We start from the raw sequence: 12,926 nt of genomic DNA, 5'->3' as shown, positions 1-12,926 counted from the left end.
CCCAGGGGGGAAGGAAGTGCCCCGGGGCCGGACTGAGTGGTGCGAGGACCCCAGCCTTCCCCGCCCGCTGCCCTGCGAACTCTGCGATGGCCGACAAGGTGTCCTGTGGGGCCCGCAGGCCAGGGTGTGGGCAGGATTCGGGAGCCAGGTCACAGGTGTCCCACACCCTCCAAGGCGGCAGTCGGGGCTGCGTGGCGAGGGCAGAGACCTCTTAGAGGATGTCTCTCCGCCCAGTGCCGACCTGGGGACATCCCGGCAGGAGCACTCTCACACCCTGACCCCCTGACCCCGCAGTGCCGCCCGCGTGCCACGTGCTCTCAGGCCCTCACCTGAAACAATGGCGCCATGGAGATCTGCCTTCAACAGCTTGGCCTGGATCGCCTGGGGCTGCCTGTGGGCAGACAGAAGCCTCACCGTCTTTGCTCAGGAAGCGGGCTCCCAGGCCGCACCCACCGCTGTCAAGGTCAGGGTCAGGGCCAGGGCCTGAGAGGAATGGGTTCCCCCAAAGGGCAAGGCTTCAGAAACTCAACTCACGTGTCTGGCCTGAGGCCGTTGCACAGGTCCCGGATGTACTGTTTCCAGAGCTCGTGCAGGGGGAGAAAGAGGTCGTATCTGTGGGAAGTCAGAGGGTGGAAGCGAGCCCCGTGAGCTTGATGACACCGTCCAAAGCACAGCGCTCGGCTTCCTGCCAAGGACGCCTGCTTCCACCCCGAGACCCTGTCTCCTCACCGGTGGGCCCTCCGAGGCCACGTTCCTGCTAGTGAGATGAGGAAGGGGCACCTTCCTGGCCCCTCCCCTCCCTGCCACTGGACACAGCTGTGACACCTGGAGCGCAAGCAGCCGCCCGAGACCACGGGGCCATGTCTAGAGCTGCCGGAGCAGCCGGACACACCGGGCCATGCTGCCTGGGCCTGAGGGCCGTGGACCCGCCTGCACGGAGCCCAGCACACGCGCACTTGGACTTCTCCTCCGGGAGAAACCCACTCCTGACGCCTGCACTCTGAGGCCCTGCGCGTCAGGACGCTGAGCTAGGTGAGCCCTCGTCCAACCCGAGCTGCTGGCGTCACGCAGGACCCGGGCGGTGACAGGTCTGCCGGGCAGGGGAGGGCGCGGAGGAGAGGACCCCAACTGTGGGTTAGAGGATGGAGAGATTCGGCTCAAACCTGAAGGGGGCGGTAGCGGTGGGGACACCACAAGGCCCCTGAGACAGACAGCTGCCCCCCGGCCCCAAACCCAGCTGGTTTCTCGAGAGGCCATGGACAGGGTGACAGACTGTCCAGTGGGTGTGGGAGGCTGCTGGCTACAGGTCTGGAAGCGAAAGTCTACAAACAGTCCCCAGGCACCCACACCCAGAGCCGGGCCGAGGGCCGCGTGGCAGGAGGGAGCCCCTCCCACGAGGAGTGCCATGTCCCTGCAGAGGCTTCCCAACACGCGGGCAGCACGCTCCTGGGCAGTAACCTGTGGGTGACTCTGCTTGTGCTATTAGAAGCTTAGGGAGATGAGTAGGAAGAAGTCTCAGTTGCTCTTTTCTGAAAGAGCTGGAGGACGGCCAGCCTGTTGCCATGGGCAACAGACGCACTAGAGGCAGGTGCTATTAGGGCTGGGACAGAAGCCAGCCACTCACCAGCCTCCCTATTCAAAGCCAAACCCAAACCCAAACCCAGTCCCGGTGGGTGAAGGAAGACTGCCCCCTGGCGGCAGAAGCGGGAGGCTCCACCGGCCAGGAAGGCAGGCAGGAAGGCCGGTACCTCTGCTGCTGCGGCTTAATGTCGAAGAGCCGCAGCGCCCTCCTCTGCCGCGCGGACAGGCCCCTGGCCCGCCTCCTCTGCTCCTTGCCCCTCCGGCGGGTGAAGTACTCCAGCACCACGGCCTTGCGCTGCAGCTGGTCCTCGCGGACGCTCTGGCTCATGTGGGGCGTGCAGCGCCGCAGGAAGGCCTGCAGGAAGGCCTCGGCGCGCTGGGCTCCCGGGCGCTGGGGGGACAGCAAGAGCGGGGGCTCACTGCTCTGCGAGGCACAGTCACCCCGGGTCCTCGCAGGCAGGCTGCCTCCCCCACAGAGGCTCACACCGCCTCCGGGTGCTGCCTGCCCCCCACCCACCGCTGTCCAGGTGCGAAAGCCACATCCTGACGCCAGTCCGTGGCCATCACACGAGACAGCCAGGCCAGACTCCAGGGCCCGCCCTGTCCCTGAGGCCACCCTGGTGATGAGATCACACCCCTGTATGTGGAGGAAAAGACTCCCTGGTCTTTGGTGGGAGGAAGAGGGGCGGCATTTAATCAGTGGTGAGGAGGCCAGCTGGGGCGGAGCCAAGCTCTGGCCTGAAGGAGAGGCCTCTAACCCCAGGAGGCGGCACAGCCAGCCCAGGAGTTGGATCGGCTCACGGTGGGTTTCCGGCTGTGGGCGCATCACTTGGGGGAGGAACTGCCAGGCATCTCAGCACCGCCCCCTCCCGCCCCCTCCCGCCTCCTGCTCACTCTCTGGACACACAGCAGAGCCTCACGTGACCCTGACAGAGCACAGGTGCCAGGGGGCAGAGCAGCCGTCACCGTGTGCAATTCTGGAGGGGCCTCCGAGCATCACTGCCCTGAAACTGCAGCCGCACCCCCACCCCTCCAGGCCAGGTGGCACTGCCTCCCGAGGTCCTGCCTCTGGCAGGCCACTTCCTGGACCCTCAGAGAGGGGACTGACATGACTGGATTGTCTTGAACACCTAAGTGGCCCTCCACGGAGACGCCAAATAAAGGCCTATCGGTCTCAAAATCTTGATTTCCGGTATCTCCCTCCTCATGGGGGAGCTTCTGCCAAATGGGCAGATCACAGAATCCATAAATCTCACAGATGTGGTCTCTCTGCCTGTTGGGGAAGGGGAGCCAGTGACCAGGTCAAATGACAGCGTCCACCAGGGCAGGTTTCAGGTGGACACAGCCCGGTGTCCCCACACGATGGGAGATGACACAACGGGAAAGGAGACCCGCATGTGGGAGAGTCGTCAGGACAACAGGCCCTGCTGGGGAGACGAGGCGTGGGACGCGGAAAGCCTCTGAGGCCACCGAGCATCTGTGTCATCCCCCGTCGCTCCCAGACCCCCTGCCAAGCACCTACCTGGACATCCAGCTCCTTGGCCTCTTTCTGGGAGAGGGCGTGGTAGATTACACCTGGGGACGGGAAAACGGACACGAAATGATTCCTGCAGGGCAAAAGGCCCGAGGCGTTTTCTACTCTGAACAGAGCAATGCTCATTCAGGGACAGGAGGCGGGGCTACAGAGGGCACAGCTGCGAAGCCCTCATGGAAGCTCTCACGCTGCCCACGCATCACGTCCATCACAGAAACCCCAAGGGCCGGCTTCAAAGGTGCTTCTCAGACATGAACGTGCGGAGGGACCTCTGGGACTTATTAGCATGTGGACCAGTGGATCTCAACCTTCTGGCCCTTTAAAATACCGTTCCTCATGTTGTGACCCACCAATAAAAAATATTTTCGCTGCTACTTCATCACTGTCATGGTGCTACTGTGATGAATCGTCATGTAAATATCTGAAATGCAGGATGGTCTTAGGCGACCCCTGTGAAAGGGTCGTTCGACCGACAAAGGGTTCACGACCCACAGGGTGAGAACCGCTGGTGTAGACTCTGGGCCCCATCCCCATATCCTGCATTTCTAGCAAGTTCTCAGAGGGAGCTGCAGGCCAGCAGACCACACTTGGAGCTGCACTGGTTTAAAATACTGTGGACGAAAAGGGGCCACAGACTCACCCTGACAAGCTCAGGGGAGGCCTGCGTGGCGGCCTTACAAACGCAGAGACTTACACTAACCACACCGGAGGGTCTGAAATGAAAACTTTTCAACTAAAAGCAGTTTATGGCAGGTAGTCATGTCCTAGGCTAAAACCTTCCCTGAAAAAAAGTCAATTTTTACCTTAATCGAGCCTGTCTACAGTCTTCTTGCGTCTACGATAACAGACCTTTGGAATGTCAAAGTCAACTCCTTCCTCCAGACCCCTCAAAGCACAGGAGCCGAGCCAGAGCAGAGACTACAAATCTCCTTGTTCTTACTGTAACTGTGTTAATCGCTGTTAACTACCCTGTACCCACCTCAGTAAAATAAGTTTTACTCTTTATCCAATCCCAGAGATCCCCTAACCCTCCTTTGCTCTCTCCCGCCTCCCTGACCTGTCACCAGGGGACTTCATGTGTCCCACCTATGCCTCCTCTTTGATCGTAATGTATCAAATAGGGTGCAAACTGCCATTTTTCAGGAGCATTTTCTTGATCCGTTGAGATTTTGCTTCCCAGCAGTTGTTATCAGTTTGGCTCACAAAACTCACAAACTCTCTACAGGTCTGAATGTTTCTTACGTTGACAATACCACAGGTTAGGAGCTGAAGAGCTGTTCAACTTGTAATGAGGGAACTCATTTAAAAGTTATGTGATGCAGGTGGTTGGGGATAATACATTTTGTTAAAAAGATTCTCCACAGTTTAGTAATTATAAAATTGGATCATACAATTGATGGTGTCCTAAACTGATAAAATACAGTAGGTCTTTTTTCAAGCTCAAAATATATATATTCACCAATGTGGCTTCAATCTCTAAACACATCCACACTATTTCTTATTTGTCTGAAGAAAACCTGTGGCACTGGGATGTGGACACAATAAGAATGAGACAGAGCCCTGATTCAAGCGCCCAAATATTAGACAATTTGGTTCACACTACACTCTATAAATCTCATCCCTGCGCACATTTGATCAAACAAACCAAAGTGGTTACAAGTCTTCTGTGCTGAGTCTAATCCTCCCTCAAATGTAAGATGGGGGAGTATAACCTGTTTGTAGAGAGCAACGTGCAAGACCCCAAACCCCAGGAATGACGGCTCCCCCGGCCCAGGTGCCGAGACTTGGGAGCCTTTTCAGTCACAACACACATCTAACGTCTATGGAGCCCGCAGTACTCGCCATGCACTTCATTAAAAGCTTTGCATATTTTACCTTTTTTTTCCTAATATATTTTTATTGATTTCAGAGAGCAAGGGAGAGGGAGAGAGAGAGAGAGAGAAACATCCATGATGAGAGAGAATCATGGATCGGCTGCCTCCTGCACGCCCCGCACTGGGGATCGAGCCTGCAACCCGGGCAGGTGTCCTTAACTGGGATCGAACCCGGAACCCGTCAGTCCGCCGCTCTATCCACTGGACCACACCGGCCAGGGCAGCATATTTCATCCATCATTCCTTCCGCAGAATCCGGGGCCGTGGTCACTATTCCTGCTGCGCACCCGAGAACACGGACGCTCGGATACGCTACCCTGGGTCACACAGGCTGGCACCTGCAGCGGGGGACTCGGAACCGCATGCAAAGCCGGTGTGAACGGTGTCCACACTCCCCTGCCTGCAGCGGCCCGGGCGCTGCTCCCCTCGGGGCACAGCTCTCCGCCATCGCCGGGGGTGGGGGTGGGGGGACGGTGTCATTCACAGAGCGGCAGGCCGCGCAGGCCTGGGCCACGGCCACCCGGGAGGCAGCGGCCAGTCGGGCGAAGGCCCTGGCCGGTTTCGTAGGAAACACGCCACTGAGCGGCCCCCGAGAACCGGCCTCCAGCTCGGACAGCAACCCCGGGCTCAGACTCGGGGCCGGGCCAGGCGGGCCTCAGTTTCCCCGAGGGAAGGTGGGGCAATTCCCACAACAGCCCCGCTCGCACTCCGCAGCGACCCGTTCACTCCCAACGCCCCGCACCCAGAGCCCGAGCCCTGACGCCCGAGCCCGGGGCTCTCAGCCCCACTCACTCCTCATTCTGGGGCCGCTTCCGGTGCGCTCTGATGACGTCTCCATCGGGCGCCGCTCGCGCTTTTCCTCCCTCCACCTCCTTCCGCGGCCCCTGTCGTCGGAGTCGGCAGTGGAGAGGGTCCTCGTCCCCGAGCTCGCGCGGCGCAGAGTCCGCAGACCGACTCACTCGCTCGGGCTCGCAGCCGCGGTCGCAGGCGGCCGCGTGCGGCGCCGGTGACGTCACTGAGCGCGCCTACTGGGGTCGGCGCATGCGCCTGGGAGCCGGCGACGCCGTGGGGAGGGGCGTGGCTGCACCTGCGGAGTCTGCGCAGTGGGGCTTCTTTTTCAGCCTCGTGTTTCCTAAGCGGCGAAGGCCACATGCCGTGGGTTTGCGGCTAGCGCGTGGGGAATCCTTAGTGTTTTTCTTTTTAAAAATTAGCTCCGAATGATGAACTTTCAAACGTGGGTACAGGTGTTCTCCCACTTGTGACTTTGTGGAAGATCCATGGGAAGTCGATGGTACCGCCCCTCCCCCCGCCCAGTTTATTACAAAAATCTTCACATAAACAGGAACATGGGAGAATTCTGCAGTTGACGTCCGTATGCGCTCAGATTCTGCAATTGGCCCTGTTTTCGGGTTTCTTCCGATGGCTGCTCTAAGACATTCATTCAGGCTGAGGCCGAGGACACAAGAGAAGTTGCATAGCCGAGCTCGGAAGGACTGAGCCTCGGCTGCTAAAGAAGCGCGTTTCTGTGAAAATGAGATTTCCTGCCATTCCTTTAAGTCAAAGAAAAGGTCCCGATCCCGAACACCAGCAAACCTGCACCGAGAACAGGGAAGGCTTCGTGTTCAGTGACAGTTGTCCCCCAAGTTTAAAATAGAGTCGGCTGATTGTTTTATACGAATTCGTGGGGTCCCTCAGGGCGGCCTGCGGGGTTTGGGCTGAAACCCGCAGTCCAAAGCCACCTGCCGCCCCTGCCTGCTGCTCCCGCTCCTCCGGCCTCGCTGCGCTTGCCACGGTCTCGGGCCCAGTCAGTCCTGTTCGGGAGAGGCTCACGCTGCCCACAGCGGCGCTTGCCAGCTGTGAGCCCTGTGTCTGGCGCCCATCCCGAAAGGGGGTGGGGGGCGCCAGGACGCAATGGGCCCTCCGGGCGGGCGGTGGGATGCCCTTGCCAGCCTGGGATCCGGATCCCTCAGGCCAATGTTCCTGCCGGTTGTCGGGAGCCATCTGGTGGCCGCTTTTATATCGTTCCTTCCTTGCGGAGCATCTAGGGAGGGGAAGCGGCCACAGTGCCTGAGGCTGACTTCCAGGAGGCGGGCTGCGCTGTCAGGGTTGTGCCGGCAGCGCTGGTCCCTCGGTGCCTGACCGGTTCTCCAGAGATTGGACCTGCAGGACTGCTGAGGGAGTGGCTGCTGCTGGGTCACCCGGACAGGTCAGTCAGCTGAGCGGAGCTCCCACTGTGGGAGCTCACTGCCCACCAGGGGGCAGCTCCTGCCTTGAACGTCTGCCCCCTAGTGGTCAGTGCGTGTCATAGCTACCGGTCGACCGGTGGTTCGGTCATTTAGTCTCTTAGGCTTTTATATATATAGCTGTTTCACATGTACATACATGTATATATGCATGCATATGCACACACACCTACACACCTGTGTCTATACATGCATGGGCCTGTATGTATCCACACAGAAGTTTTTCCTCCTTCTGTGTTTCTTTTAAATGAAGAAACCCAGTGTGTGCGAGAAGGACGCTTTTCCTGACAGGACAGCGCTGTTTGTGACCTGGAATCGACAACAGGACCTGCTTCCTCCGGTGGCCGGGATCCCTCCGTGGGAGGCCTGGGGCGGGGCTGGGAAGCAGAGACCTGGCTCTGTGGCGTTTGACTCCCAAAGCCCCACTGGAGGTAACAGACAGGTATTTTTAAAATATATTATTGATTTCAGAGAGGAAAGCAAAGGGAGAGAGAGAATCATGGATCGGCTGCCTCTTGCACGCCCCCTACTGGGGATCGAGACTGCAACCCGGGCCTGTGCCCTGACCAGGAATCAACCGTGATCTCCTGGTTCATAGGTCGACGCCCAACCACTGAGCCACGCCGGCCGGGCCACATTTCAGATTTTTGATGAAGGTCAAGTCTGCAGCGAGACCTATTTCCCTGTGTCATGAGGCTCCTTCAGGCCCAGAGAACTGGCTCTCATTAACTTGGGCATTTGGACTCTGCCGGGTTGCATTGGCATTTGTTATTTATTGGTTCGCTTTTACCCCGGGGGGTGGGAGGGGGGTCTTGGAGCGTGGAACCTTGAAGCTGCCCGCAGCTGCAGCAGGAAATCGGGTCTGTCACCAGATGGCACCCTCACACAGGGCTGAGGCTTCCCCTCCCGTCTGGAGCAGTTCCCTGTGGAAACCCGCGGCTTCCAAGGGTTGCAGCCGCGGCACGGAAACCCACAGGGAAACCCACAGCCGCCCGGGAGCCGGCTTGTTTCTCTATAAACGTGGGCCTGGGTTTGATCAATGCCTTTCCTGACAGAAGAACGGTTACCCAGTCCAGTGGTTTAAGATCGAGGTTAAAAGGAGAGACAGATGCCCGGCCAGTGTGGTGCAGCGGTTGAGCGTCGACCTCTGAACCAGGAGGTCACGGTTCCATTCCCAGTCAGGGCACAGGCCTGGGTTGCGGGCTCCATCCCCAGTGGAGGGCGTGCAGGAGGCAGCCGATCCATGGTTCTCTCTCATCATTGATGTTTCTACCTCCCTCTCCCTTTCTCTCTGAAATCAATAAAAAATATACACATGTTTGTTTTTTTGTTACAGGAGAGAGGGGTGATGAGAGCCGGGGAGGAGGCGGGTGTGATGACATTCAGAAGGTGATGCGGTCACCGAGGTGGCGGAGGGGACCTGTCGGGGTGTCAGGTGGGGCTGCAGCAGGAGGCGGCGTGTTTGCTTTGGGACGTGCCCTTGCCCCTTTCCCTGTGAAATGACTTTTCTGCCCGGCGACCTCGTTATTACGGGGAAAGAGACCGTCACGCCGCCGAGTAAATAAGTCCACATTGACACGCGTTCGCGAACTCCCCGTGACAAGCGTCCTTTGCTGTGTTTGCGGAGGTGGGAATGGGGACCGCGGGGCTGAAGTTCCTTAGCAGAATCGCTGCCAATTAAGCTGTATTTATTTCCTCGGCGTTGGAGTGCCTGTGACATTTACCCGTGACATCTGGGTCGGGAACCGCGTGGTGGCAATTTCCCCTCCTCCTCGGCGAGGGACAGCGAGTGCCTGTGGCAGAGGGGACGGGGAGCTGCCCGCTGTGGTCACGGCGCTGCCTGTCAGCATCCCGCAGCCGCAGGACGCCCGACTCGCAGAGATGAATGCCTGAGACCCCGCTGGAGGCGGAGGGCTGCCTGGTGGGGAGGCGGAGCAGGGGGCTCCCTGAGTCCCCAGCGCTGTAGCCACAGGCAAGCACCAGCCCCGGGGCCCAGGGTGCTGGGAATTCCAACAAAGGGGCTCATTTTATCAGGAGGGGTGTGCAGGAGGCAGAGGATCGATGTTTCTCTCTCATCGATGTTTCTCTCCCTCCCTCTTCCTTCTTCTCGCTCTAAAAATCAATTTAAAAAATCTTAGGGGAAAAAAAAGATGGCAGTGGACTCTATCCAGCACAGAGAATGCCTGGGAGGGTCATAAGTGGAGCCTGCAGGTGCTGGGGTGACTGCTCCCGTGGCAGCGGCCCTGACCGAGGAGGCCCTGGGCGGAGGCCGGGGCCAGGGACACAACCGGGGAGCAGGGGCTGACCACCTGTCTGATGACTCCACGCTGTGCCGCACCGCGGGAACCTGGACGGGCCGTCCCGGGAGCTCGGCTTCCCTGTTGGGTGTAACTGGGGAGAAGGACGTCGGCTTCCTTCTTTCTTTTTCAATATATTTTATTGATTTCAGAGAGGAAGGGAGAGGGAGAGAGAGAAACATCAATGATGAGAGAGAATCATTGATTGGCTGCCTCCTGCACGCCCCCCACTGAGGATGGAGCCCGCAACCCGGGCCTGTGCCCTGACCGGGAATCGAACCGTGACCTCCTGGTTCATAGGTTGACGCTCAACCACTGAGCCACATGGCTGGGCATATTCCTTCTTTCTTACTCCTCGATACCCCCTTGGCTGAGTATCTGCACCCACTGTGGGCCAGTGGGGGAGCCCTAGGGCACCGACACCTGCTTGGTCCCCGGTAGCAGGCCCTGTGCTCTGTGCACCCCAAGGTGCCTCACTTCCCTCCTTCCCGAGGTCACCGGTGTCCCCCCAATTTCCCATTGTGCTTGGAAGGTCACTGACTTAACACAAAATCCTGAACAGAGAACCAGTCCTGAGAGACCCGCGGGCCCATGGGAGGCACATTAACGCGCCAGGGGCCCTTCCTTTTCTTTCTTTCCTTAATTAGGTCATTGATCAGCAATATTGATCAGCACACATGGTGCCTGGTGGGCCGTTCTCTCGGGTGAAGATCGATGATGCTCACTTTCAGGCCATCCATCCCGGCCGACACTCAGGGGGAGGAACGAAGCTGTGCAGGGGTGGCGGGTGGGGCCCAGGAGGCTGGAGCTTGCCAGCCGACTCCACAGATAACAGGACGGGAACTCGCCCCGACGACGGAGGTTTCAAAGCTGTTCCAACCTCCGGCTCGATGCCGGGCCTCCGTCTGAGAGGGAGCAGGGACTGGCCAGAGCAGGGACAGAGGGAGGCCTCCCAAGGCCCAGCCAAAGGCCACTTCCACGCATTCCAGGGATGCCTGATGGGCCTGCTAACCCTCCCCCACACCTGTCACAGCTAATTACCCTTTGGGGGGAGGCCCTTTCCACTCCACTGCTGGGCTTATCACAGTCAAACCTGGAATCATGGATCGGCTGCCCCCTGCACGCCCCCTAGTGGGGATGGAGCCTGTCCAGGGACTGAGCGAGCAGGGACGCTGGTCCACAGGGCTCCCGGCTCAGAGGGGTTTGCTCTGGCCTCCTGTGGACCCTCCTTCCTCCTCTGCCTCTGACGGACTTCCATGCCTTCAGTTTGGGGGGGGGGGGTAGCTCCACTTTAGGGAACTTGCCCGGCTGGCCTCACCCACAACTTCCTTCCCGAAATCCTTGGTCCCCCGGAGGAGACTGAAGGGCTCGTTCCTGTGGGTGCGAGGGGCTGCCTGGCTGTGCAGAATTCAGGCAGCCCAGGGTGGGCAGCCCCCCAGAGCACACCTGCTGCTCTCCCCGTGGGCGTGAGGGCCAGTGGTTTCCCGCCAGGAGCCTGGCTGACCGTGTGTCTGCAGGGGGCTGGTTTGTGGGGTGGGAGATGGCTCAGCCGCACCCCATCACGGACCCGTCCTCGGGCGCCCCCTGGCGGCGGGGGAGCGCCTTGCTGGCTCCATGCACACTGGGCCCGCATTGGAGTCGCCCTTAGCCAGCTGGCCGCAGTATTGAGTTGTCCTTAATACTGAGATGATCCTCTGGGCAGAGCCACTCTCCACCAGACAGAACGATTGAATTTACAGCTCGATGGGTGGCGATCGATAGAAATGAAATATGAGGCCACTTACTGTGTCCACCAGAAACAGCAGGCCCGAGGCGCCTCCTCACGCAGCTCAGCCCGCCAGCTCCCACGGGGGTCTCTGCACAGGTGGGACGGTCCAAACGCACTTCGGTTTTCTCTTTGCCCCAAATAAGTACCGCATCCTTGTGGGGCGGGGCCGATGATGGTGCAATGATGAGCCGCCCCGGCTGCCAAGGCGGGTGCCTCGCAGGTGCAGTTCCAGTACCTGCCAGCAGGGGGAGCGCTGCACACGCTGGAAACGCGGGACGTGGGGCCGGCCCAGTATTTGCAATGTTGAATGATGCTTGTCCTCTTTCAGGCGAGCCAGCTCACTCCTGGACTGGAAGCCACTGCCCCTTCGTGCACCGCTCACTGGCCAGAGCTCGTTCCGCCCCGCCAGGAAGCGGAGTCCCAACCCTGGGCGGCCAGCGGAGTCGGGGAGGTACCCGTGAGCAACACCTGTGGCCAGCTGGTTTAAGGACTGGCTGGAGCCCTAGCTGGTTTGCTCAGTGGATAGAGCACCGGCCTGCGGACTGAAGACTGGCTGGGTTCTGAGCAAACCCAGGCGATCTGGCTACTTAATGCAATCCCGTCCGGCATGAAGACCCACAGCCCCCGAGGCGTGTCTATCTCTTTAAGGCGTGTGTGACCTGCCCCAAACACATGCATTTCGGAGGCTAAAGCATTCCCCATGCACCAGGAAAGGGCATGGAGGCCCCTCTCCTCCCCACGTTCGCCCTCCACTGACTCCAGGAACAGTGAGTACAGCTGGGCACATCATCTCCCAGGAGCACGGAGGTTTATTGGTTTAAACCAAAAGAAAAAGAGGCTGGCCCAGCCAGTGTGGCTCAGTGGTTGAGCGTTGACCCAGGAACCAAGAGGTCGCGGGTTTGATTCCCACTCGGGGTACATGCCCGGGTTGCAGGCTTGACCCCTAGTGGGGGGGTGTGCAGAGGCAGCCGATCCATGTTTCTCTCTTACCAATGTTCCTATCTCTCCCTCCCTCTCCTTTCCTCTCTCAAATCAGTAAAAACATTTTTTAAAAAAAGAGATTGATATCACACCTCTTCCCAGGGACTCCTCTCCTCGAAGACCTGGGCGAGGGGCTCCCGTCCCCCCCGGTTCCCTGAGGTCCCCTGTCCCGAGGGGAGGCTGGGCAGGTGCTCCTGTCTGCCGTGTGGCCTCGCCAGGTGCCCGGCTGTCCTCCAGCCGAGGGGACCGCTGGCACCAGGGACCAGGAGGCCATGGCATCAGGCCTGCCTGAGGCCCGAGGCTCACCCTTCACACAGGCCGGTAGGAAGCTCACTTCAAAGTCGTTTTTTTATTCAACTTCGACTCAGCAACATACAATCCAGTGTATAAACAAGTGTCTGACCGTGTTTCCTGTGTTTATTTAAAAATAAATATTATTGACAGTGAATTTAATTATGATAAGATGTATCTTTTTTTAATCCAAATGTCTCAAAAAGAAATAATTTACTTTCATAAAAAAAGATAAGCCCCCAACGGAAAATGAGAAATTAAAAAAAAAAACTCCTAAACACAATCATCTACTAAAAATACGTTCCTTTGTCAGGAAGGCTGTGACCCAACACTTTCACGCCGTCTCCTAAGATAACG

General features: G+C 58.8%; 2 protein-coding genes across 2 annotated transcripts in view; both read right to left on the bottom strand.

Annotated features, from left to right (window-relative positions):
• Window positions 1-5,995, bottom strand: part of POP4 (POP4 homolog, ribonuclease P/MRP subunit) — a 7,595-nt gene extending 1,600 nt beyond the window's left edge. The window contains exons 1-6 of the mRNA XM_014449541.2: window positions 5,782-5,995; window positions 3,104-3,156; window positions 1,749-1,972; window positions 535-612; window positions 330-391; window positions 165-187 (exon numbers count right to left, since the gene is read on the bottom strand). Coding sequence (XP_014305027.1) covers window positions 165-187; window positions 330-391; window positions 535-612; window positions 1,749-1,972; window positions 3,104-3,156; window positions 5,782-5,827 — 486 coding nt within the window. The 5' untranslated portion in view covers window positions 5,828-5,995. The remainder of the gene's footprint in view (window positions 1-164; window positions 188-329; window positions 392-534; window positions 613-1,748; window positions 1,973-3,103; window positions 3,157-5,781) is intronic.
• A 2,914-nt stretch (window positions 5,996-8,909) lies between these two features.
• The window catches only part of VSTM2B (V-set and transmembrane domain containing 2B), a 13,472-nt gene continuing 9,455 nt past the window's right edge, over window positions 8,910-12,926 (bottom strand). Inside the window, exon 5 of the mRNA XM_014449540.2 lies at window positions 8,910-9,232. Coding sequence (XP_014305026.2) covers window positions 8,910-9,232 — 323 coding nt within the window. The remainder of the gene's footprint in view (window positions 9,233-12,926) is intronic.

The sequence above is a fragment of the Myotis lucifugus genome, unplaced genomic scaffold (assembly GCF_000147115.1).
Source record: "Myotis lucifugus unplaced genomic scaffold, Myoluc2.0 scaffold_1242, whole genome shotgun sequence".
Classification (NCBI taxonomy): Eukaryota; Metazoa; Chordata; class Mammalia; order Chiroptera; family Vespertilionidae; genus Myotis; species Myotis lucifugus.
The sequence above is the reverse complement of the archived record's forward strand: the minus strand, read 5'-3'. Positions and strand labels throughout refer to the sequence as shown.